A 24,478-nucleotide genomic window follows, 5' to 3' on the forward strand; every position below is an offset into this window, starting at 1 on the left:
TAATCCTAGCACTCTGGGAGGCCGAGGCGGGCGGATCATTTGAGCTCAGGAGTTCGAAACCAACCTGAGCAAGAGTGAGACCCCGTCTCTACTATAAATAGAAAAAAATTAATTGGTCAACTAAAAAATATGTATTAGAAAAAATTAGCCGGGTATGGTGGCACATGCCTGTAGTCCCAGCTACTCAGGTGGTTGAGACAGAAGGATTGCCTGAGCCCAGGAGTTTGAGGTTGCTGTGAGCTAGGCTGATGCCACGGGGCATTCTAGCCCAGGCAACACAGTGAGACTCTGTCTCAAAAAAAAAAAGAGAATATGCAGCTCAGATAGCTCTGAGGCCAGAGGCTCCCTTCTCTCCTCTCTGACTCTGCCTGGGGCCCAATCCCTAGAATGTATAAATTCTTTTGTCTTCCCTGGTATGAGAGGGATTTATGGGGTGTTTCTTTGCCTAGAGAGGTGAACAGAGGCCTGGATTATACACAGATAGGTTGTGGTAGGACAGGGTAAGACAGGTGCAATTCTTTTTCTTTTTTTTTGAGACAGTCTTCCTCTGTCTACCTGCTAGAGTGCAGTGACATCATCATAGCTCACTGCAACCTCATACTTCTGGGCTCAAGCTATCCTTCTGCCTTAGGCTCCTGAGTAGCTGGAACTACAGGCATGTGCCACCACGCCTGGCTAATTTTTTCTATTTTTAGTAGAGACGGGGTTTTGCTCTCACTCAGGCTAGTCTGGAACTCCTGAGCTCAAGTGATCCTCCCACCTCAGCCTCTCAGAGTGCTAGAATTACAGGTGTGAGCCACCACACCCGGCCTGCGATTCTTTTTTATTTGGACATTTTGTTGCTATTAAGAGGACTGGCCAAATTCTGAAATGGGGAGAAAATATTCCCTTTTAGTATTCTTCACAATACTTTCTCGAGACTCCTCCTAAAAGCAGAAGCAATATTAGGATGAGAAAGACTAGAAGATACTTAATTAGTTTATTTTCTACATTCTCATTTCCATTTTATCTCTCTGTTTCCAGATTCAGGGAATCTTGACTTTAATTATCCAAGTCTTTTCCCCCATCTAATCTTAATGGATTTTTAATTACAGTGACTGTCAGATTGGGCATTTGACTCCTCTTTCTGAATTTTAAATTAGATTTACAGAGTAAATTCGAATCTTAGAACTGGAAGGAACTTTAGAAATAATTTAGGATAACCCCTCCTTTTTTTTTTTTTTAACAGACTTTTTTTTTTTTTTTTTTTTTTTTTTTTTTTGAGACAGAGTCTCGCTTTGTTGCCCAGGCTAGAGTGAGTGCCGTGGCGTCAGCCTAGCTCACAGCAACCTCAAACTCCTGGGCTCGAGTGATCCTTCTGCCTCAGCCTCCCGGGTAGCTGGGACTACAGGCATGCGCCACCATGCCCGGCTAATTTTTTATATATATATCAGTTGGCCAATTAATTTCTTTCTATTTATAGTAGAGACGGGGTCTCGCTCTTGCTCAGGCTGGTTTCGAACTCCTGACCTTGAGCAATCCGCCCGCCTCGGCCTCCCAAGAGCTAGGATTACAGGCGTGAGCCACAGCGCCCGGCCAGACTTTATTTTTTTAAGAGCAGTTTTAGCTTCACAGGAGGATTGAGTGGCAAGTATAGAGGGTTCCCATATACCTCCTGTCCCCAGACAGCCTCCCCAACTCTCCACATCCCATGCCAGAGTGGTACATTTGTTACAGTTGATGAACCAACACACACATCAATAGGATCCAAAGTCCATGGTTTACGTTAGGGTTCACTCTCGGTGCTCTACGTTTTATGGCTTTTGACAAATTAACCCCTCATTTTATAGTAAAGCAAACTAAATCCAACAGATTGTGTGAAGTGACTTGTTCCAAAATTATACAGCCATTGAGTGGCAGAGCTAGTCCAGTCTTTCCTTCTCTCTCTCACTCTCCTTTTCTGTGTTTACAAAAGATAGTATTTGCACATGGTACAAATTTAAGAAGCACAAAGGCTTTATAGCAAAAAGTTAGTCTCTTTCTCACCTTGGCCTCTCCTTAATGGCAATCATTTTTTTTTCTGGAAATTTCCGTGTATAATTGAACTGTGGCCTTGAATTATAATATAAGCAAAGGACCAAAAGAAGTACCCCTCAAAGCTGTGAGAGTTGCAGATGTTAGCTTTTCTGAATGCTAGTAGGGCTTAGGCTCTGTGGTATACTGCAGCAGAAAGCACCTGGACCTAAGAGCCATGCAGACCTGTGTTGGAATCTGGCTCCAAAGTTGACTGTCCATATGACATTATTTATTTTATTTTTTTTTGAAACAGAGTCTTGCTCTGTTGATTGGGCTAGAGTGCTGTGGCATCAGCCTAGCTTACAGCAACTTCAAACTCCTGGGCTCAAGCGATCCTCCTGCCTCAGCCTCCCGAGTAGCTGGGACTACAGGCACTCGCTACCACCCTCAGCTAATTTTCTGTTTCTATTTTTAGTTGCCTGGCTAATTTTTTCTATTTTTTAGTTGCCCAGCTAACTTCTTTCTGTTTTTAGTAGAGATGGGTCTCACTCTTGCTGAGGCTGGTCTCGAACTCCTAACCTCAAGCAATCCTCCCTCCTGGGACCCCCAGAGTGCTAGGATTAGAAGTGTTAGCCACCATACTGGCCTCCATGTGACTTTAGGTAACTTATTTAACACATGAGTTGTAGGGATGAAATAAGGTAACTTTTGGTAGGTTCATAGCATACTGTAGCACATAAGTGCTCGAAAAACTGTCAATTCCCTTTTGGTTCACGGAAACTCAATTTTAAAAAGACTGTTTTATGCAATATGTTCTGAAAGCATGCACAGTGCAAAATACTTGCTATATTAGGTAACTTGCCTTGTTCTTTTTCTTCTCACAAGTCTTAATTACACTCAGCAAGTACACTAGAAGTTCTGGAACACTACTATCAAAAGGATCACTGTAATGTTTTAGAAGGCAGTTGAATCTTTAATAGGGGTAAAATCAAGTTCCAGCCTGTACTGAATTTCAGTGTTAGGATTCAGTCAGCTTGATTCCAAATAGGACTGGCATGTTTCTATTTCCACACATGTATTAATACATCCCTATAAAACCGTGGTCCCTAACCTTTTTGGCACCAGGGACTAGTTTCATAGAAGACAGTTTTTTCACAGACTAGGGTGGGAGGGTTGGGATGGAAGGGGCATCACCTCCTTAGCTCCGCCTCAAATCATCAGGCTTTAGATTCTCTCTGTCTTTTTTTGTTTGTTTGTTTGAAACAGAGTCTCACTCTGTTGCCCGGGCTAGAGTGCTGTGGCATCAACCTAGCTCACAGCAACCTCCAACTCCTGGGCTCAAGCGATCCTCTTGCCTCAGCCTCCCGAGTAGCTGGGACTACAGGCATGTGCCACCATGCCTGGCTAATTTTTTCTGTTTTTAGTTGTTTGGCTAATTTCTTTCTATTTTTAGTAGAGACGAGGTCTCGCTCTTGCTCACACTGGTCTCAAACTCCTGAGCTCAAGCAATCCTCCAGCTTCGGCCTCCCAGAGTACTCAAATTACAGGCATGCGCCACTTCGCCCGGCCCTTTAGATTCACATAAGGAGTGCACAACCTAGATCCCTTGCATGCACAGTTTACAGGAGAATTTGTGGTTTTATGAGAATCTAGTGCTGCCACTGATCTGACAGGAAGCAGAGCTCAGGTTGTGATAAGAGCAATGGGGAGCGGCTGTAAATACTGATGAAGCTTTGCTCACTTACCCACTGCTCACCTCCTGCTGTCCAGCCCGGTTCCTAGCAGGCCACAGACCGGTACCTGTCCTCAGCCCAGAGCCATAAATTAAGAAAATAATTTCACTTACAGTAGCCTCAAAAAATAATAAAATATTTAGGAGTAAATTTAACATTTGCACAAGGCTATGTATTTTACAAAATACTTAACATGAGTTATCTTAATTGATCCTTATGACAGTTGCTTAATGCCTACATTATAAATGAGTAAACTGAGATCAAGAGAGGTTTAGATGTCTCATCCATGTCCACTCACATAACGTGATTTGGGACAATCACAAAGGTGGCAGAGACAAAATTCACACCCCACTTTCCTGCCTGTTGACTTCCTGGTGCTCTTTCATCTACTCTGCAATGGTCTCTAAGAGACGTGCTTAACAACAGAATGAAAATCTACAAGATGAGAAATGGAGCATGTGAGGACTCCTTTTTGTTTTGTTTTGTTTGCTTTGAAACAGAAACGTATGTTTATTCTTAGTGCTTTTGTCCATTTTTATTCCTCTGAGTTTTTTTCTTTCTCTTTTAAATCTCTACTTAATCCTTCCAGAAAAATAATTCCGTCCTCTAGATATTGAAGATAGTTACTGCACAAACCAATATAAAACCCAGCCTTCTTTTGTTCCGTCTGCTCTCCCTTCCATGGCTGAAGTTCTATGATTCTGTTCAGTTAATTAGCACTGACTGAATAGTCTTTAGCTACAGCTTAAAAAAAAAAATGCAAATGCATAAGGCATTGTATCTTCTTCACAATAATAGAGCTTTGGGGAAAACAAACAGCAATCTACTTTGTTCATTTATTCTTTGATTCAGCCAGTCATAAAAACATTTACAAAGTACCTACTGAATGCAGATGCTTTGCCAGGTTTACAAATACAGAAGTGTTTAAGAGCCAACTACTGCCTTTTGGGAGCTCCCAGTCAAGTAGACAAAGAGTTCGAGCAGTGTGTGATTCATTGTTAAGAAAATCCAGAAATATGGATCTATTTTTTGTTGTAGAGCGATCCTCCAAGCTTAGAAGAGGGATTGTGAGGCTTAACCACAGACGCCTCATATCGTGGCTGAATCCGTGAGAGAAAGCCAACATTCAGTCAGAAAAGAATAAGGAAATCCTCACAAAGGAACAAGGAAATCCCCAGACTGGATCATTGGTACCAGTCTATAGCTTTGTCTAATTATTCTGAGCCACCGTGGTTATCACTCCTATTTTGCCCCTCAGCTCTTCCTTCCTGCTGATATTAGGAAAACCACAGGTAGATAAGGAAGTTCAGCTTCTCCTCAGAGCACCCTTTCACTTACCCTCACGCCAAACAGTCGAAACCATACCTTCAGAGTCTCTCTCTCCCTTCCCTGCTTCAGCTTTCCCCTCTCTCAGTACTTTGTTTGGTGATCCTTAGTTGTACAGCTATGGCAAGTAACCAGAAAACCTTTCGGCTAAATGGGATTTCATCTTTAAAGTGCTAACTTCAGGACTGATAGAAGAACAGAAAGCATGTGAGAAAGGGTTACAGATTTGTTACATCTTGGTCAAGTTGAAGTTTCAGCTGTTTCACACTTTTTTGCAGGAGTGGTTAATTTTTTTCAATTAGTCTTATCTCTTTTTTTTTTTTGAAAGTCTCACTCTGTTGCCCTGGCTAGAGTGCCATGGCGTCAGCCTAGCTCACAGCAACCTCAAACTCCTGGGCTCAAGCAATCCTGCTGCCTCAGCCTCCCGAGTAGCTGGGACGACAGGCATGCGCCACCATGCCCGGCTAATTTTTTCTGGTTTTGGTAGAGACGGAGTCTCGCTCTTGCTCAGCCTGGTCTGGAACTCCTGAGCTCAAGTGATCCACCCGCCTTGGCCTCCCAGAGTGCTAGGATTACAGGCATGCCTGGCCTAGTCTTATCTCTTAATGACTGAGATACCAAAAGGGTCTAAGGAAAATGAGCAAACTTGCAGTCAAGTCTGACTTTCTTATTTTACAGTAAGCTAAGACTCAGAGAAGTCAGTTGACTTGTGTTAAATCACACAACTGGTCAGTGGAAATATTTACAAATTACCCTATATGAGGCATACCCAATAGTTATACTGTTTAAAAAGGAAACTTTCAGTGATATGCTTCTTAGATACATTTTCCCTATAATACATAAAGTACTGGACTGTATTTAAAGGGAGGTAGATTTGGGCTCACTGCAAGGAGGAATTTACTCTTAGTGTTGGAAGGGAAGTGACAATTGTGTATGTATCAAGGAGAAAACATTGAAATTTTGTTTGGAATTATCGTAGAAAAAAATCATTTATCAAATTGAACTAAAAGGAGACCTTATCTCTAAATCTTTCCACTTTGGGAGAAAAAACCCTCCCATGTCTGTATTCCTATCTGTGAACTTATTAGTTGGTGAATTGATGAAGGTTATTCTTTTTTTTTTTTTTTTTTTTCCTTTGGAGACAGAGTTTCACTCTGTTGCCCAGGCTAGAGTGCCGTGGTGTCAGCCTAGCTCACAGCAACTTCAAACTCCTGGGTTCAAGCAATCCTTCTGTCTCAGCCTCCCGAGTAGCTCGGACTACAGGCAAGTGCCACCATGCCTGAGTAATTTTTTTCTATATATATTAATTGGCCAATTAATTTCTATTTTTAGTAGAGACAGGGTCTCACTCTTTTTTTTTTTTTTTTTGTGACAGAGTCTCACTTTGTCGCCCATGCTAGAGTGAGTGCCGTGGGTGTCAGCCTAGCTCACAGCAACCTCAAACTCCTGGGCTCAAGCGATCCTCCTGCCCAGCCTGTAGCTGGGACTACAGGCATGCGCCACCATGCCCGGCTAATTTTTTCTATATATATTAGTTGGCCAATTAATTTCTTTCTATTTATAGTAGAGACGGGGTCTCGCTCTTGCTCAGGCTGGTTTCGAACTCCTGACTTTGAGCGAACCTCCAGCCTTGGCCTCCCAGAGTGCTAGGATTACAGGCGTGAGCCACCAACCCTGGCCTAACCTGTTTTATTTTTCTTCTTAGCACTTGTTGCTACCTGAGATCATATAGTTACTATTTATTGCCTGTCTCCCTGCCTAGAATGCAAGCTCCTTTGAAGCAGGTACTTTGTTCACCATTGTCCACAGAGCCAGTTTTTTAAAAAAATATAAAAGTAGTGCTTGTTCTTTGTAAAAAAATATAGAAAAGTGTAGACTTATAGAAAAGTGTAAGGAAGAAGAGAAAAAAAATTGGAGGAATTCATCAACAGCAACATATACTACCCTGAGCAATGTGCACGATTGAGTTTTTTTTTAAAGTTTGAAGTGCTTTGGCCCTATCAAGTCAATAAGGAATGAAGCTTTAGTTCCATTTATATTTTGTTGTTTTTTATTTTTAAGGGTTTTTGTTTTGTTTTACAAAAGATGCTGGGAAGGAAGGATGGCTCCGCAGGGATTACCTCTGAGAACACAGGATCCAGAGCCAAACAATAGGCCCTTACCTTATCTGGGGGAATCTCTTCTGTTACCTCCTGCAGTTGGTGCTATGGTGATTAGGCCTGCATATTACTTCTGAACACTGCCTTGCAAGGCACTTCACTCAGCCGAGCTTATGGAGATTAGATCATGCACAGGAAGCTGGTTCCACACAGGAGTCGGGAGGCTTAAGGGGTGTGAAAAATTAGAATTGATTTAAAGGGACAAGGTTCTCTGGAAAAGCACAGAGATTTTTCCAGCTTGTAAAAGTGCCTCCAGTAACCTTTAGTTTCCCATAAACAGTATTGATTTCTACCTCAAAATTCCTTTTATAACAAAGAGCCTCTTTAAGCTTTCCTTTCCTCATCTTTAAAATGGGGCTGCTAATACCAACTTTGTGAAATTGTTATAATTTTAATGAGCTCTTTAAAGAATCTAGCATAGTACCTGTAAAAAATCTAGCATAGTTCTTGAAACATGTACTAAGAGTGTAATCACTGTCAGTTCCTATTCTTTCTCCTTTTTATCATTATTACTGTCCATACTATCAGGTTTTAATTAGATTATTACAACAGAATTACATTTTTGAAGTCCTATTGTGTTTGATTGGAGTTTTGAATAACGTTTTGCCCTTCTTAAGTTACTCTATCTGCTTTGAATTATTATTTTGATTATTATAATTGGTTTACTTGTTTTATTCTTCCTGTATATCACAAGCAATGCAAGGGATAATGACTCTTACTCATTTTTATATTCACTGCAATACCTAGAACAGTGCTTTGAATCCAGTGAGTGGTCAGTAACAGTTTGTTGAATTGAATGCATTTGTGACTAGCCTTATTGAAAGGTACAAATAAAATATGTAACATAGTTACTATTATTAATTTTTTTTGAGGCAGAATTTCACACTGTTGCCCTAGCTAGAGTGCCATGGCTCAGCCTAGCTCACAGCAACCTCAAACTCCTGGGCTCAGGTGATCCTTCTGCCTCGGCCTCCTGAGTAGCTGGGACTACAGGCGTGCGCCATCATGCCCAGTTAATCTTTTTATATATTTTTTTAGTTGGCCAATTAATTTCTTTCTATTTTTAGTAGAGATAGAGTCTCACTCTTGCTCAGGCTGGTTTCTAACTCCTGATCTTGAGCGATCCGCCCACCTCGGCCTCCCAGAGTGTTAGGATTACAGGTGTGATCCACCGTGCCTGGCCAGTTATTGTTAATAAAAGTCAGCATCTTCACACATTTAACCATGTAAAAGCCAGCATAGATCTCGGTGCACAGTGTAATTTCTTTGAAGATTTATTGAATTGGAGAGAGTAGGACCTACCCACGTGGCAGTCACATCTTAAGAGTGCTACGTTTTGGGTTGTGTTTTGTTTTATTTCAAATCTAGTTATAAGTTTTTCTATTTGGTAGTAATTATTCCCTAGTTTCTAACAGCAGAGCCTTCAGCTATAGGACAGTTATTGTATAGGCCAATAATAGGCAGATTAGGTGACTCAGTCAAAAGTAGGAAAAAAAGAAGTCAGAAAATGGGTTAATTTACCCATTGTGGGCAGTTCTTCAGGCTGCACACATGAAAGGCTGCTGCTCCAGTACAGCCTCTCTGTTTCCACCAAACTGCCACCTAAATGGGTTCATCGCCATATCCGAGCACATCCTTAGAGCTATTAATAAAAGTGTACACTTTAGGAGGAGGGTATTGCTTAAGATAAGATGCAAGCCCTGCTAAGTGTCTAGTGAGTGATTCCCATTGCTGTGGCCTTGCAGTCATGGTATTTCTCACCGTTCCTTTTTCCCTAGGTGTACGTTGTCGGGAATGAACCTTTGACAGTTTTGCTGGATTCCCTGCTTCCAGTCCTGGGATTGCTCTTTCTTCTCTACTGTTTCACCAAGCAGAGTGTGTCGCACATAAGGTAAACCATCAAAGGAACCTTATTCATTTATAAATAGAATCTTGTTTATAAATTGCGAAGTCTTTTTTGTCTGTTGTTTTTGTTCCTATTTTGAATATAAGACTTAAGCCATTTTAAAATTATTTTCTTTCAAAATCAGGAAGACACTGGGACATTCTTATTCTGTTCCTCTTGAAAAAAACCAGAATTTTGTAGATAGCAGGGGATTGGATACGGTTTTTAGAATGACTTTCCTCCGCCTCTGTCCCAGACATCAGAGACAAAATCTCTGTTGACGTGTGTAAGCATGCCACTGTTTGATCAGTGAGAAATACTGCAATTACGTGTCTAGAAAGGAGGAAATAGGGGAGGGATCATAATGACCTTATGAGGAGTTATAAAACAAGTTTGAGAAATCTGGATCTGAATGTAGCACGTTGTAATTTAGCCTGGGATTCAGTGTTGGTGATGAAGGGTGTTGTTTAGAAGGAAAATATTTCTTAGTCATCCAGAAAATACTCTTTTATAATAGAATTTAAGTAGGACTCATTATGTATTAGCTCTATTTTCACAGTAATTTATGTCATTTCTTCTTCCAGGTAAGAGTTTATATCCTATCTAGAGTCCTATAGAATTCTGATTTTTTTTTTTTTTTTTTTTTTTTTTTTTTTTTTTGAGACAGAGTCTCGCTTTGTTGCCCAGGCTAGAGTGAGTGCCGTGGCGTCAGCCTAGCTCACAGCAACCTCAAACTCCTGGGCTCGAGTGATCCTTCTGCCTCAGCCTCCCGAGTAGCTGGGACTACAGGCATGCGCCACCATGCCCGGCTAATTTTTATATATATATATCAGTTGGCCAATTAATTTCTTTCTATTTATAGTAGAGACGGGGTCTCGCTCTTGCTCAGGCTGGTTTTGAACTCCTGACCTTGAGCAATCCGCCCGCCTCGGCCTCCCAAGAGCTAGGATTACAGGCGTGAGCCACAGCGCCCGGCCGAGAATTCTGATTTTTGGTGTTTGGAAATCTCCACATGTAACCTGATATACAATACTAGTACCTTCTTCACAGGGTTATTGTGAAGGCTAGACATGCATTAAAGCAGCAATCCCCAACCTTTTTGGCACCAGGGACAGGTTCCATGGAAGACAGTTTTTCCACCTATTGAGGGGGGGGTTTGTGAGGCCAAGCTCAGGGGGTGACACAAGTGATGGGGTGATGGGGAGTGGCTGTAAATAGGGATGAAGCTTTGCTCAGTGTCTCCTGCACACCTCCTGCACACCTCCTTCCTAACAGGCCATGTACCAGTACCGGTTCTGTGTCATGGGGGTCAGGGACCACAGCATTGCAGTGTTTAGCACAGTCCCTGGCAAATAGGAGGCTCAGTAAATGGTAGCTACCATTGCTCAGTGGTAAAGGAAAACATTTGATCTTACTTATTATTTAAAGCTTATGTATTGCCTTTGGTTCTTCACCTTTGGGGCAACACATCATGTAGCCCACAGCCACAATGTCAGTGACGAGAGAATGCAGTGGGAGGTGGAGGCTATGCCTATGTGACTTTGGATACAAAGGACAGTCCATGTAATAACTTATTTTAGTTTTAAAGCCCAAGTCCTCATAGTTACTGTCATATCCTCATCAGAGACTGACAGGGAAGATGTGAACACTGATTCCGTTCCTCTCCTAGTTGATGGGCACAGATAAGGGGGAGGTGAGGAATCAGTAGCATTTTGTTGGTATGCTGTTTTTTGGTCACCAGCTATTGGTTCCACTGATAGTAGGCGATTGGTATCCATGTATGCTTTCTTTCACAGTGCTTTATCCAAAGGCAGTAGTACACTTGGAATTAAAAAAAAAAAAATCATGTGGGGCTCATGCGGCATATCAGGGTTGCTTCTGAGCCAAGGATTAGTCAGTCACTCATTGAATTTCAGGTTATTTGCATTCTGAAATTCGCAAGAAGCATACTTTCCACTCCTGCATCTCAGTAGCAGGAGATCATGCCAGCATTTAGAATGCAGTGGAACCTGACAGTCTCTTTTTTTGTGTTAGCTTGTTAGATACATAGAGTGAGATGACAGGCTCATTCATAACTGCTTTTTCTGCCAGGTCACTTTGCCAAGAGATCTTATTATGGATTCTGGGAAAGCTGGAAAGGAAGAAGGCAATTGCCAGCCTGAAAGGACTTGCAGGGTTGGACAAAGCTGTGCCCTCTCTCCATTCTCTGTGTCAGTTTAGAGCTGCCACTCATGGTGGCATTATGATTACAGTCAAAGAGGCCATTAGGTGAGTCCACCCATCCATTACTGTCTGTCTCTCTTTGATTTTCTACCTGAAAGGCCATTCTGCTACTCAACCACTAGGGGGCGCTGACAGAAAAGAAACCAGAACCGTAAGCGGCCCAGGCACTTGCTATTTATAATCCCTAAATGAAATGTGAGTCTTAAATAATCCTCCAGGTTTTTTTCCAAGATGCCAGCTAATAGTAGGTGCAGTGTACTGGAGCCTCACAGGTTTGCATCACGTCAGGTCGTTACCAGGGAATCAGAGCAAAAGGCAGACCCATGTTCCCCTTTAACATCATAATAATCCAGTTTGCCTTCTGACTCTCAAAATGGTGTATGTGTGTTCATAGTCAGACTTATTCCCAAGGGAAATTGTCTGATAGTTTATTTTATGATGGGAGTTTGTTTCTCACAGGGATCGATTAGAAAGTGCTTAATAAATGTTAGTGGAGTGGATAATTTATTTCTCTGATATCGCATAGGTTTATATTTTAACACATTGACTGTCATGTAAATTGTGTTTAACTCAGGCTAGTTTTGAGTCTGGGGCCTCATGAAGCAAAACCCTGAAGGTAGTTTGTGAAAATCTTACTTGTTGCTGTTCTTACTGTTATAATTAATATTGACAGTTTAATTCTAAAAATGTGGATTGCACTGCATATAACTCATGCACAGAAAACAATAAAAAATAACAAATTAGGCCAGGCACGGTGGCTCACGTCTGTAATCCTAGCACTCTGGGAGGCTGAGCCAGGATTGCTTGAGGTCAGGAGTTTGAGACCAGCCTGAGCAAGAGTGAGACCCATCTCTACTAAAAATAGAAAAAATTAGCCAGGCATGGTGGCACATACCTGTAGTCTCAGCTACTTGGGAGGCTGAGGCAGGAGGATTGCTTGAGCCCAGGAGTTTGAGGTTGCTGTGAGCTAGGCTGACACCACTCACTTTAACCCAGTCAATAGAGTAAGACTCTGTCTCAAAACAAAAAGACAAATTAGAAAGGATCATTTTGTTTTAATAAAACAGTAAGGTCCCAGGGGAAAAATTTTTTTTTTACTAGTGTGGCAGTCAATGTGTTAAATTATTTCCACTTTCTGGGTGATCTGTGTAGGATGTTATCACCCAAGGATGTAAATTCCTGTTGATCATAGCCCATACAGTACTTAACTGGTGGCAGCTGCTCCATTTGGATTTCACATCACGTTCAAAGTGCTGCTGTTTGTTGAAGTGTTCAAATTTAATTTTATGTTCATGGTTAACTTTCGTAAAGTTTTCACACACCCTCTTAAGATGATGGACTTGAGGAAAATAGGAAAACACATAGCTACAAACAGAATTATCAGAGTGAGACCCTGACTCAGAAAAAAAAAAAAACACACATTGGAATGAGTTTTACCTGGTTGCAATTTAGTGACTATATAATTTTACAACATCCAACTTAATAATTAGAACTTACTGCTTATCTTAATAAATCTCTAGTGCAGTTTTTAGTGCTTGTATGTCAAAATCCACACTTCTTATTGAAACTATAGTTTCTCTTCATAGTAGGAAAAGAAATGAATAGGCCATGATTGAATGAATCTCCCTCCACTGCCAGAAGCAATGGGTCTTTAGGCCGGGATCTCTGCATGGACTTCTAAGGGTCTAAAATCCTCTTGAAATTATATACACAAAAATGTTTTCATGCACACATGGATTTTTCTGAAAATAGCTTGTCCATAGCTATTTTCGGTCCATAGCTTGTTTCCGAAAAGTTGACAACCATTACGCCAGAGAATAGTGTGTATGTGATATTACCGTTTTTTCTAAGGGTCCTGCCTAGTCCCCCAAGGCCAGGGTCAAGGTCTGAATCACCACTTACCTTTCATTCTACCATTCTGCCCCGTGCCAGTTATCCATTAAAAGTTTGATTAAAGAAACTCTATAAGAACAGCTTAGATTTGGATCATCCAGAGTTTTTACCTTTATGGAACTAAGTATAACTATTTGGAATTGACTATCATTGAAATTTTAAGAGTGAACATTAGTAAAATGGTGCTTCTTAAGATAATTGTTGCCATGTCTTTTTAGGAGTATTTGAACGTAGTATTAATACTTCTTTTTGATGATCAGGATGGCTCACAGAAACTTAGAAGTGTTGTTTATACATTTCAACTTTTCTTCTAACATACAACGTGGTAAAGAAAACATGACTGATCCGGAGGACTCTGGGAGACTCTGGGATAATATAGGAAATGATCCTAAGCTAAATGTATAGGTTATTCATTCTACTAGAGTAGTATGAAGGCCATGTTATTTGTAAACTGACAAATTGGGACATCTTGCCCAGTGAGATGGTCTGCCAAATTAACTTTAATAATTGTACTTTTCATTGAGATGAAACAACATCTGTCGTTTTTCAATTTAGTCTGAAAAAAATTTATTTCTTTGATCACAAAAGCGACATATGTTCTTTGTATAATACAAAAACACATAAAGAAGAAAAAATCAACCACTATCCTATTCACTGTTTATATTATTTTCGTGTCTTGATTTTTAGTACATCTTCTATGCCTTTATATTTGTTTACATGATATGGTATAATAATATTGTGTCTTTGTCTCTTCACTTACCAGATGCAGTTAACACTAAAAGCCATAGCACATCTTGAGAAGTTTCTTGGTTTTTTGCAGTAATCATAGCACTGTTTCAGCCAAATTTTATTACTTGGCAATCACATTCGACCTACTCATTTTTCTGAACCTTTATGCATTTTCTTATCTCAACTAATTGATTCATGTTAGTTAAGATTGACTGCATCTCTGCCCATGATGATCGTGTCTTTTTTCACTGCCCATAACCCTTTAGAAAAAAGACAAGTGCCTTTGAATGACATCCAAGGTCCTCCGTGATGTGACCTCATTTTGCAGCCTTCTCTTTTTCTGTTCTTCCTCAAGAACTAGAATATCTGTATGCAACTTCTACTTTAACTTCTCCTTCCTTTTGTGATTTATGAAATAATAGTACTTCTTCAACATCCATCTTTTACAAATTTATTTTATTTTGTTTTTATTTTTATTTTGAGATAGAGTCTCGCTCTGTTTCCCTGGCTAGAGTGCAGTGGTATCATCATAGCTCACTGCAACCTCTAACTCCTGGGCTTAAGCGATCCTCCTTTCCCAGCCTCCTGAATAGCTGAGATTACAGGCATGCACCACTGGCTAACATCCATCTTAAAAGTCACTTTCTTCCTGAATCTTTCCCTGTTTGAGCAACTGACTGTGCAGGACAGAATAGCCTAGTTTCTTAGAATAAATACTATTTCAGCATGGAGAAATAGAAAAATAAGTTAAACAGATTTTCTGAGATCTTTCTAATGATTAACTGTATGGAAATGACATGTTAATTTAGAAAATTGTTATGGGGTTTAAAAAATATGTATCTCTGGGTGACACTGCCAAGATAAATCTTACCTTGCATTGCAGTGATGAAGATGAAGATGAAGCCCTATACCAGAAAGTGTCCTCAGAGCAGGGCCAGATGGAACATCTTGGGGACTTGTTGTCCCACTGCCAGGAATGTGGTTTGGCAGGAGACTTCTTCATCTTCTGTTTGAAGGTAGGAACTACATATAGTTCCTGATCAGCTTTATTCAGGGGTAATTCCAGGAGACCCTTAAAATTTTCATGGGGTCCATTCATAATTTGGGGTCCTAAAATTTAGGTCATAATTTAGGGAAAACGATCAGAGAACAAACAGGAATTTACTTTTTAGTAGCCTTGGGTTGGTAGAAAGAAGAAATTTATCTTCACTGGTACTCATGTGATCCAACTACTTTCCAAGGTGACTGGCTGAAATTGTAGAGATGAACAATGGAGAGCTGTTGCTCTATGAAAGGGTTAATCTTTGCTCCATGTTGACAGTAAGAACTCTTTTGAAGTTAATAGCAGGTTTTACAGCCATAGGGTAATCCCTTATCCTTTCTGACTGTTGTTTTGTCAGGTATTTGGAAAGGAGATTTAGCAATTCTGCCTCCCTCATTTCATTTTGTAGCCACTTTAAGCCTTCTCCAGGTTTGTTTCTTAGAGCGAGTGGTTGTGCTTCCTTTTGCCCTCGTCTCCAATGGAAACTTGTACAACTTGTACCCCATAATGTTACTCCTTACTTGCACTATCTGATATCATAAGGTGGTGACCTCCAGCTCTGCATTCTCCACTCTTTCCCCTAAATAAAGCGTCTGCTCTAGGAGACTGTCTGTGGAGTTTAAGGTTGATAGGGGTATGGGAGAATGCAAGGAAGGAAGCAGAGCTAACACTTCTAGAACTTAAAGCACAGGACACTTCTCATGCTTTCTTTCCTCCTTGGTCACATCTATCCCCATGCCCATTCACTCATTCGAAATGACATTTCAAGGGGATGTGCTCCTAATTTCATATTTTTTAAAAAAAGATTGTTTTAAAAAAACAAACTAACAGATCAAAGGGCTTTGTTCTAAAAGAAGGTATCTCCACTTTGGCACTATTGACATTTTGGAGTAGATAAATGTTTTCTCGTGGGGAGGCTGTCTTGTACATTGTAGGAGATTTAGCAGCATCTCAGACCTCTCTTAACTAGATTACTCTCCAATTATGACAACCAAAACTGTCCCCAGACATTGTGAAATGTCCTCTGGGAACAAAATTGCCCAGGCACAGTTGAGTACCACTGCCCCAAATTGTAAGTTACTTTGGTAAAGCCCTAATTGTTAGGACACTTAAAGTTTTCATTTCCCAAGGAAATTTACAACATTGAAGCACAGATGAAAAGCCTACCAAACCCACAGTAATAAATTATTGATTAGAAGTTTAGTTCCAAATATCTTAGAGGAAAAGTGTTGTACCAAAGTCATCATATAGCCTCTAATAGGAGTTTGAGGATGTGAGGTAGTCTGAGGTCTCAGTTCAAGGAAGGCTATTGACAGAGATCATAAAAATATTGATAAAGTAAAAAGTTTGTCATACTAGTTCTTTGTGTGTGTATGTGTTTTTTATTATGAAATTTTATTTTTTTAAATTTATTTATTTTTGAGACAGAGTCTTAGTCTGTTGCCCAGGCTAGAGTGCTGTGGCATCAGCCTCGCTCACAGCAACCTCAAACTCTTGGGCTCAAGCAATCCTTCTGCCTCAGCCTCCCAAATAGCTGGGACTACAGGCATGCATTACCATGCCCGGCTAAGTTTTCCTGTTTTTGGTAGAAACAGTCTCGCTCTTGCTCAGGCTGGTCTCGAACTCCTGAGCTCAAACAGTCTGCCCTCCTCAGCCTCCCAGAGTGTTAGGATTACAGGCGTGAGCCACCAAGCCCGGCCGAAATTTTATTTATTATTTAAATTTTATTTCGAGACAAAGTCTACTCTGTTGCCCCAGCCAGAGTGCATTGGCATCATTATAGCTCACTGCAACCTCAAACTGCTAGGCTCAAGGGATCCTCCTGCCTCAGCCTCCCAAGTAGCTGGCACCACAAGCATTTGCCACCACGTCTGGCTGATTTTTCTGTTTTTCTCAGAGACGTGTCTAGCTCTTGCTCAGGCTGGTCTCAAACTCCTAAGCTCAAGCAATCTTCCTGCCTTACCCTCCCAAAGTGCTAGGATGACAGGCATGAGCCACTGTGCCCAGCCTTATTATGAAATTTTTAAATTTTGAGTACATGGTATCATACTGTACATATTATTCTGCAATTTACATTTTTTACTGAACAGTATTTTTGAGATCTATCTATATTGATGTCCATATAGATCTAGTTCATTTATTTAAACTGCTGTGATATAATAAATACATCACAATTTATTTATTTTCTTTTGCTAGGCATTTAGGTTGTCTCCTATTCTGGGCTAATACAGATAACACTGCAACAAAAACAGGCTATTTCTTTTTTTTTTTTTTTTTTTTGAGACAGAGTCTGGCTTTGTTGCCCAGTCTAGAGTGGCATCAGCCTAGCTCACAGCAACCTCAAACTCCTGGGCTCAAGCAATCCTACTGCCTCAGCCTCCCGAGTAGCTGGGACTACAGGCATGTGCCACCATGCCCGACTAATTTTTTCCATATATATTACTTGGCCAATTAATTTCTTTCTATTTATAGTAGAGACAGGGTCTCGCTCTTGCTCAGGCTGGTTTTGAACTCCTGACCTCGAGCAATCCGCCCGCCTCGGCCTCCCAGAGTGCTAGGATTACAGGCGTGAGCCACTTCACCTGGCCCAGCCAATTTCTTTAAATATGCATTTCAAATAGAGTTTTCTAGCAATGTTTGTGAAGGCCTTAGTACCGTTCGCTTTTTCTTCACTTTTTCTTTCCTGCCATGCTTGTAGGAATTGACTCACGTGGCCACGGAAAATGAAGCAGAGTTAAAAACTAAGCCCTTCTCCAACAAAAGCCTCTTGGAATTAGAGCAACACCAGACTCTTGTGGAAGGCCAGGAGCGGAAGTTGCTTGTCCTGCAGCTGATGGCTGTTCTGTGCGAGAGTGTGTCCGAGCAGATATTTACAAATATCACTCAGGTCAGTGGTTGCCACATCCAGGACCCCAGCCTGGTGGTATTTGTCTATTTTGGTTTCTTTACATTCTTTCCAAAAAATACTCAAAAATGCTGCTCAGAATATGGTTTGATGACATCGTCATTAGTATTTCCTGGAATGCTGGTTAAACATGGAAATAACTGAGCCTGCCCCAGGCCAACTGAATCTAAAACTTTCTTAGGTCCTGGCAATCCGCGTTTTCAACAAGCTCCAGGGGTGGTTCTCCTGCACATAATGCTTTGAGAACTGTTTTAAAATTTTTTATTTTATATCACAGTGGTTTTTAATTTTGAATGCAAATAAGATTACCTATTCAAAATATCGATACCTGGCCCACTTTTAGAGATTCTGATTCAGCATATCTGCATTACAGCCTGGGCATCTTTCTCTTTTTAAAGCTCCATGGGCCGGGCGCTGTGGCTCACGCCTGTAATCCTAGCATTCTGGGAGGCCGAGGCGGGCAGATCGCTCGAGGTCAGGAGTTCGAAACCAGCCTGAGCAAGAGCGAGACCCCGTCTCTACTATAAATAGAAAGAAATTAATTGGCCAACTAATATATATATAGAAAAAATTAGCCAGGCATGGTGGCGCATGCCTGTAGTCCCAGCTACTCGGGAGGCTGAGGCAGAGGATTGCTTGAGCCCAGGAGTTTGAGGTTGCCGTGAGCTAGGCTGACGCCACAGCACTCACTCTAGACTGGGCAACAAAGTGGGACTCTGTCTCAAAAAAAAAAAAAAAAAAAAAAAGCTCTATGGATGATTCTAATGTGTATCAAAAGTTGAGACGAATTAGGAACTCAAATTTGGAAAAAAAAAATCACTGATGATAACCAGATCACCTTGAATTTTATAGGTGCTCTAACTCACAGCTTATCTCTACAATATCCTGTGAAGTTTTAAGATGCTTTTAAAAAAATGCTTTCAGGATGGTATAACTCTGTGAATCAGTGCCTGAATGGTATTGGCTCAGACATTATTTTTACCACCTTTTAAAAACATCGGAAATAAAAGTCATAAAGCAAAGGCAGTGTGGTCGCCATATTTTACCACTTTACCAGAATTTCATGTTGCTCGGTTGGTGAATAGTCAGTTGTAAGATGGTATGATTGTCACGCTTAAATCCAATTCTCCAGCTCTTTGTATCGTCGTCATTGTCATCAGCCTTCGGGTGTTGCTAAGCAGCATTTCGCTATAGCTCCTGCTGAGAAAATTTGCAGCTGCCTGTCAGCTCTGACTTGTCGTGCCTGTTTAATGAGAATTATGTTCATGATTTCTTTCCTGGCCTCTTATTCCTTCAGTTCACTGACCCTGTGTTACTCAGTAGGGTGATTTGTTTCTCCTGCATTTATATCTGTTCCCTGAAGACTTTCATCCAGACCTTATGTCTTTGTCTCAGGATGCTAGTTGGAAGGGGAAATGGTCTCAAAACTGATATGACTTGAGCTTGTGCAATTATCTCCGTTTACTCCTAATTAAGGAACAATGGTTCAGGCTGGTACAAACATGATTTGTCCCATTAAAATTATCCTTCAGCTAAGGTTAAAATGTATCAGGATAAAAAGAGCCACAGAGCCACAAGGAAATATTAAATTGCATTTAGTAATCTTGCTTCTAGTGATAATATTGGTATATTATTTTGAAACACACACAACACATATGGATAAAAATATAAGTTATAAGTAATTTTGTTAATATTAGAAATCACTATTTTTAGCATAACAAAGAATTATAAAATAGAGAACTAGAGTAAAAACCCTATAATTTTGTTTTTAAAGAGATGGGGTCTCTCTATGTTGCCCAGGTTGCACTTGGACTCTTGGGCTGAAACAATCCTCCTGCCTCAGCCTCCTGAGTACCTGGGGTTACAGGCACATGCTATCATGCCTGGCTTAGAACTCCATAGTATTTAATACATCAGTTGGAAGTATTAGTATGAAGTTAAGATTTATTTTTCTCTTTTTAAGATGTATTATAGATATTTCCTAGCTCAGTCCACTGTAAATCCCAAGAAGGAAAGACAACCTAGTAGCAATAAGCATCCTTAGTGCCAGATTATAGTTTCTAAATACCATTTTCTACTAAAAGAATTCAAAGTTCTTTGGAGTAAATGTTGATTTGAGGTCTGGGGCAAGAATCATACATCATAAGCCTCCAGGCATCTTGTTGTGCCTTAATGCAAGGAAGCTACTGAGATTAATGGGGTCATGTCAATAGCACTCAGGAGCCATCCTGAAAGGTCTCCCATTGGCCATAGTCAGGACAACTTATGATCATTAAAAAGAATAATGCCTGCAATGGCTTGAAACACAGATATAAAAATCTGAGTCAAAAAAGAAAACAACCTTCATAGGACATCTTTGGAGATTGTGAGGGGATCAGTTCATTATTTTATAAATTGATAAATAAAGGGGAAGAATAAAGCATTTGTCTTGTCTTTCCTGTGGGAACTGTATTTCAGTGCAACCAAATACTCAATGAAAATTTTTCTTTATAGGAGAATAACGGGTAAAAAAATTCAAAAGGGAAACTAGAAAATTACATTTTACAACCCTCTAATGAAATAACAGATCTGCTAACAATCATAATGTCTGTGCAAACCAGCAGATGGACTATTGATGGAGTACTTTATAGTGAAGGTATTAGGGCCAAAATGCCAAAGCCAACTGATTGATACTTTTCCCCCCACTATTTTATTATGAAAAATTTCAAATTTGAAAGAATTTTATGGTTAATACCTGTATACCTACCACCTAGATATTACCATTAGTCTTTTATTATACTTGCTTTATGACATATTTATCTATGTTTTCATTCTTCTATGCATCTTATTTTTAGTACATTTCAGTGTTAATGTAGATATCAGCATATATTTTCCTAAATATTTCAGCATGGAATGATCTTGCATCATCATCATCATAAGCAGACAAGCAGATAGTATGTGTTTTCTGATGTAATGCAGTAGGAAGTATGCTACACCACTTGGGATAGATTTTTACCAAAAAAACCCAAAAAACATAAACTTGAACATGAATCTAATCAATCAAGGAAATTCAGGGGATAGAGGGGAAAGTTAAACAGTGCCGTGAGAAAGCAATCAGCTAAATCCAGAATGTGGGAAATTCTTTAGTACAAATGACAACCCAGCTTCATGAAATAAATGGCATAAAAAAGAAGCTGGATCCTCATTCAGACAAACCAATTGTATAAAGACATTTTTGCAACGGTCATGAGCCATTGAGTAGAAGATATTGAGGAATTCTTATTGCCTATAATCCTGGTATTTTAGTTATATAAAAAATAAATCTCCTTATCTGTTAGAAATACATGTTGAGGTATTTATGGGTAAAAGATTAAATATTCAATGAAGTGGGTTGGGAGATGGCACATTAGTATGTGTGATGGTGCAGAGAGGAGTGAGGCGTGCAGTGGTTGATCTGTGTTGATCAGAGCCCTGCACCAACTTCATTTCACAAGTCTGTATCAACTTGTGCCATGTACTCTTCTAGTCACCAGGGACACAGCAGTAACAAAACAGACACATATCTATGCTCTCATGGAGCTTGTAGTCATATAGGGGGAAGGAGAAACAAGAAAGCAAAAACATATAGTATAGGCTGGGCGTGGTGGCTCACGCCTGTAATCCTAGCACTCTGGGAGGCAGAGGCAGGAGGATCGATTAAGGTTAGGAGTTCGAAACCAGCCTGAGCAAGAGTGAGACCCCTGTCTCTACTAAAAATAGAAAGAAATTAATTGGCCAGTGAAACATATATAGAAAAAATTAGCCGGGCATGGTGGCACATGCCTGTAGTCCCAGCTACTTGGGAGGATGAGGCAGGGGGATTGCTGAGCCCAGGAGTTTGAGGTTGCTGTGAGCTAGGCTGACACCACGGCACTCTAGCCTGGGCAACAGAGTGAGAGTCTGTCTCAAAAGAAAAAAAAAAAACCAAAACATATAGTATAGTAGATGGTGATAATTTCTAGAAAGAAAAATAGAACAAGGAAAGGGGATGGTAACAGGAGTATGGTAAATAGGTGGTCATGGAGAGCCTCACTGAGAACGGGACTTTTGAGCCAAGATCTGAAGGCAGGGAAGGAGGGAGCCATTGAGGTGCCTAGTGGAAGAGTGTTTCATATAGAACATGCCTGGAATGTGGTAGGTTCAGCAGGGAGGCCAGTGTCAATGCAGTGGAGTGAGATTCTCTTTTCTCTGTCCTTTCAGAAAACTACCATCCTCTGCTCCCTTCTATAATTGGGTCACTGCAATTCTTTTTTCAGATGTTAAAATTTTTTAAACATAAGTAACACATGCTCATTGTAAAAACACTTAAATGACACAGAGGTACATAATGTAAAAACATAGGTACTTCTGATTAAAGACAGAGTATTGAACTCTCTGGAAACCTCAAGGACCAACAGAGCAGGAGAAAAGAAACAGTATATAAAAGGGAATAGCAAAATTCGGAAACTGGAAAATAGTAGGTGATCTAGCAACTTGAGAAATTGGGAAGCTTGGTGTCTGCATGGCAAAACAAGAAGCAAACCTCTATTCCTCATTAAAGCTGTTAAAATATTTTTTTTTTTTAAAAAGGAAAAGTGCCAGACGTGATGGCTCACATCTATAATCCTAGCTCTCTTGGAGAGGCAGGAGGATCAAGGCCAGGAGTTTGAGACCACCCTAAGCAAGAGTGAGACCCTGTCTCTACTACAAATAGAAAAATGAGCCAGGTGTTGTGGTATGCACCTGTCATCCCAGCTACTTGGGAGGCTGAGGCAGGAGGATCGCTTGAGCCCAGGAGTTTGAGGTTGCAGTGAGCATGATGATGCCACTGCATTCTACCCAGGACAACAGAGTGAGACTGTCTCAAAACAAAACAAAAGGAAAAGGAAAAAAGGAGCAAGCTACTTCACACTGCAGGAGCCTGGAAGGACAGGAGGCATCAGATAAGTTCTAAAGATGGAGCTGCATTTAGAGCTTAAAACAGCGGGAAAGCCTGGGTAGGGTTCAGTAGACCCCTTCATTCCTTCCTCCACTATGTACAGCTACTTCCTCTTCCCACTGAAAGGTGGTTTATCCTTTAGAGACACTGAACCCAAGGGACTCTGAGCATGAGTGGGAGAAGCAAACTGAAAAACAAGGGGCTCAAGTTGAAGTCTATATCCTCAACGATCACGTTGAGGCCGCTAGCCCCCTTCTACTCAGCTGTCAGTATTTTTGGCAGCAGGTTTATGCATCCTCATAGGATTATTGTCAGGATTAAGTGAGTTAATACCTGTAATGTTCAGAATGGTGCCTGGTAAGAGTTAATGTTTAATGTTGTTATTAAATTAAACAGCTAAATAATGAAAAGTGGTTACCTCGGTAGAGCCAGAATCAGGTGGGAAGAAATGAGGGAGGGCACTGCTATTTTTCATAATGAAGTTTCAGGACTATTTGGCTTTTTAAATTATGTACCTTTATAAAAAGTTCTAGGTAAAAAGTGAAAGTCTCTCTCCACTCCCTGCAACATGCATAAATTCTAGAACAGGCTTTAGTCACGTACCTGTTCTTATGGCTAGCAGCCCCATCAAAATTACAGGAAATGAGTAGTAGTGGGAAGCTGCTGACCAAATGGGTAGGGAAGGGTGGTTTGGTATTACAAGAATGTTTAGGGAAAGGGTACTTCATAGACAAAAGTCACAGCTGGCTCTCACTTTACAGTTAGCAATTCCCAATTGTTTTTTACATACATGCAAACATACAAAGTTTCTTTTTAAAAAATATCATTCTACTAGCACTCTGGGAGGCTGAGGCGGGTGGATTGTTTGAGCTCAGGAGTTTGAGACCAGCCTGAGCAAGAGTGAGACCCTGTCTCTACTAAAAATAGAAAGAAATTAATTGGCCAACTAAAAATATATAGAAAAAATTAGCCAAGCATGGTGACGCTGAGATAGAAGGATTGCTTGAGCCCAGGAGTTTGAGGTTGCTGTGAGCTAGGCTAATGCCACGGCACTCTAGTCCGGGCAACAGAGTGAGACTCTGTCTCAAAAAAAAAAAAAAATCATTCTTATTTGACAACATTTAAAAATATACATACATATATAGAGCAGAAGAACTTAGAAAAATTTGGAAGGCTAGGTAGTACTAATTCTAGTAATTTAACACAACTTGTGCTGAAACAGAAACTAAATATAAACCAGGAGTGTTTCTACTCTTGGCAGGTAGAAACAGTTTCTACCTAGTTTCTCTAGAAAGGACCAGTGTCCTTAACTTCTAGTATCAATAAAGTCTTGGGCCTGGAGAGGGTGGTAAAAATTGCCATAACCAGAACTGTTCATTTCAGTAAATGGAACTTTTAATAACCTTTGTAGTTTCCTGCCTTCCTCCAAGGACAAGTGTTAACAAGCCATTCTTCTGACTTTAAGCTTGCAATAAAGATTCTAGCACAGCATGTGATTTGTCCAGAGAGTTAAACATGCAAGCTTGCATGGTATTTAGAGGCTTATTATGACCTATGTGAGTCTTCCCATTTCCAAGATGACTTCTCTCTTTTGAGTCATTAATCCTAAATATTCATCTGTGTGTGCGTACCTGTGTGTGTGTATGTGTGTG

The 24,478-nt window shown here is 40.4% G+C and overlaps 1 protein-coding gene across 2 annotated transcripts in view; it reads left to right on the plus strand.

Annotated features, from left to right (window-relative positions):
* TANGO6 (transport and golgi organization 6 homolog) overlaps positions 1 to 24,478 on the plus strand; it is a 172,031-nt gene that overhangs the window by 28,089 nt on the left and 119,464 nt on the right. The window contains exons 8-11 of one of the 2 annotated variants that reach the window (XM_075995744.1): positions 8,992 to 9,104; positions 11,190 to 11,366; positions 14,827 to 14,959; positions 17,684 to 17,872. In XM_075995744.1, coding sequence (XP_075851859.1) covers positions 8,992 to 9,104; positions 11,190 to 11,366; positions 14,827 to 14,959; positions 17,684 to 17,872 — 612 coding nt within the window. The remainder of the gene's footprint in view (positions 1 to 8,991; positions 9,105 to 11,189; positions 11,367 to 14,826; positions 14,960 to 17,683; positions 17,873 to 24,478) is intronic. The other variant, XM_075995745.1, reaches the window with a different exon arrangement.

The sequence above is a fragment of the Microcebus murinus genome, chromosome 20 (assembly GCF_040939455.1).
Source record: "Microcebus murinus isolate Inina chromosome 20, M.murinus_Inina_mat1.0, whole genome shotgun sequence".
Classification (NCBI taxonomy): Eukaryota; Metazoa; Chordata; class Mammalia; order Primates; family Cheirogaleidae; genus Microcebus; species Microcebus murinus.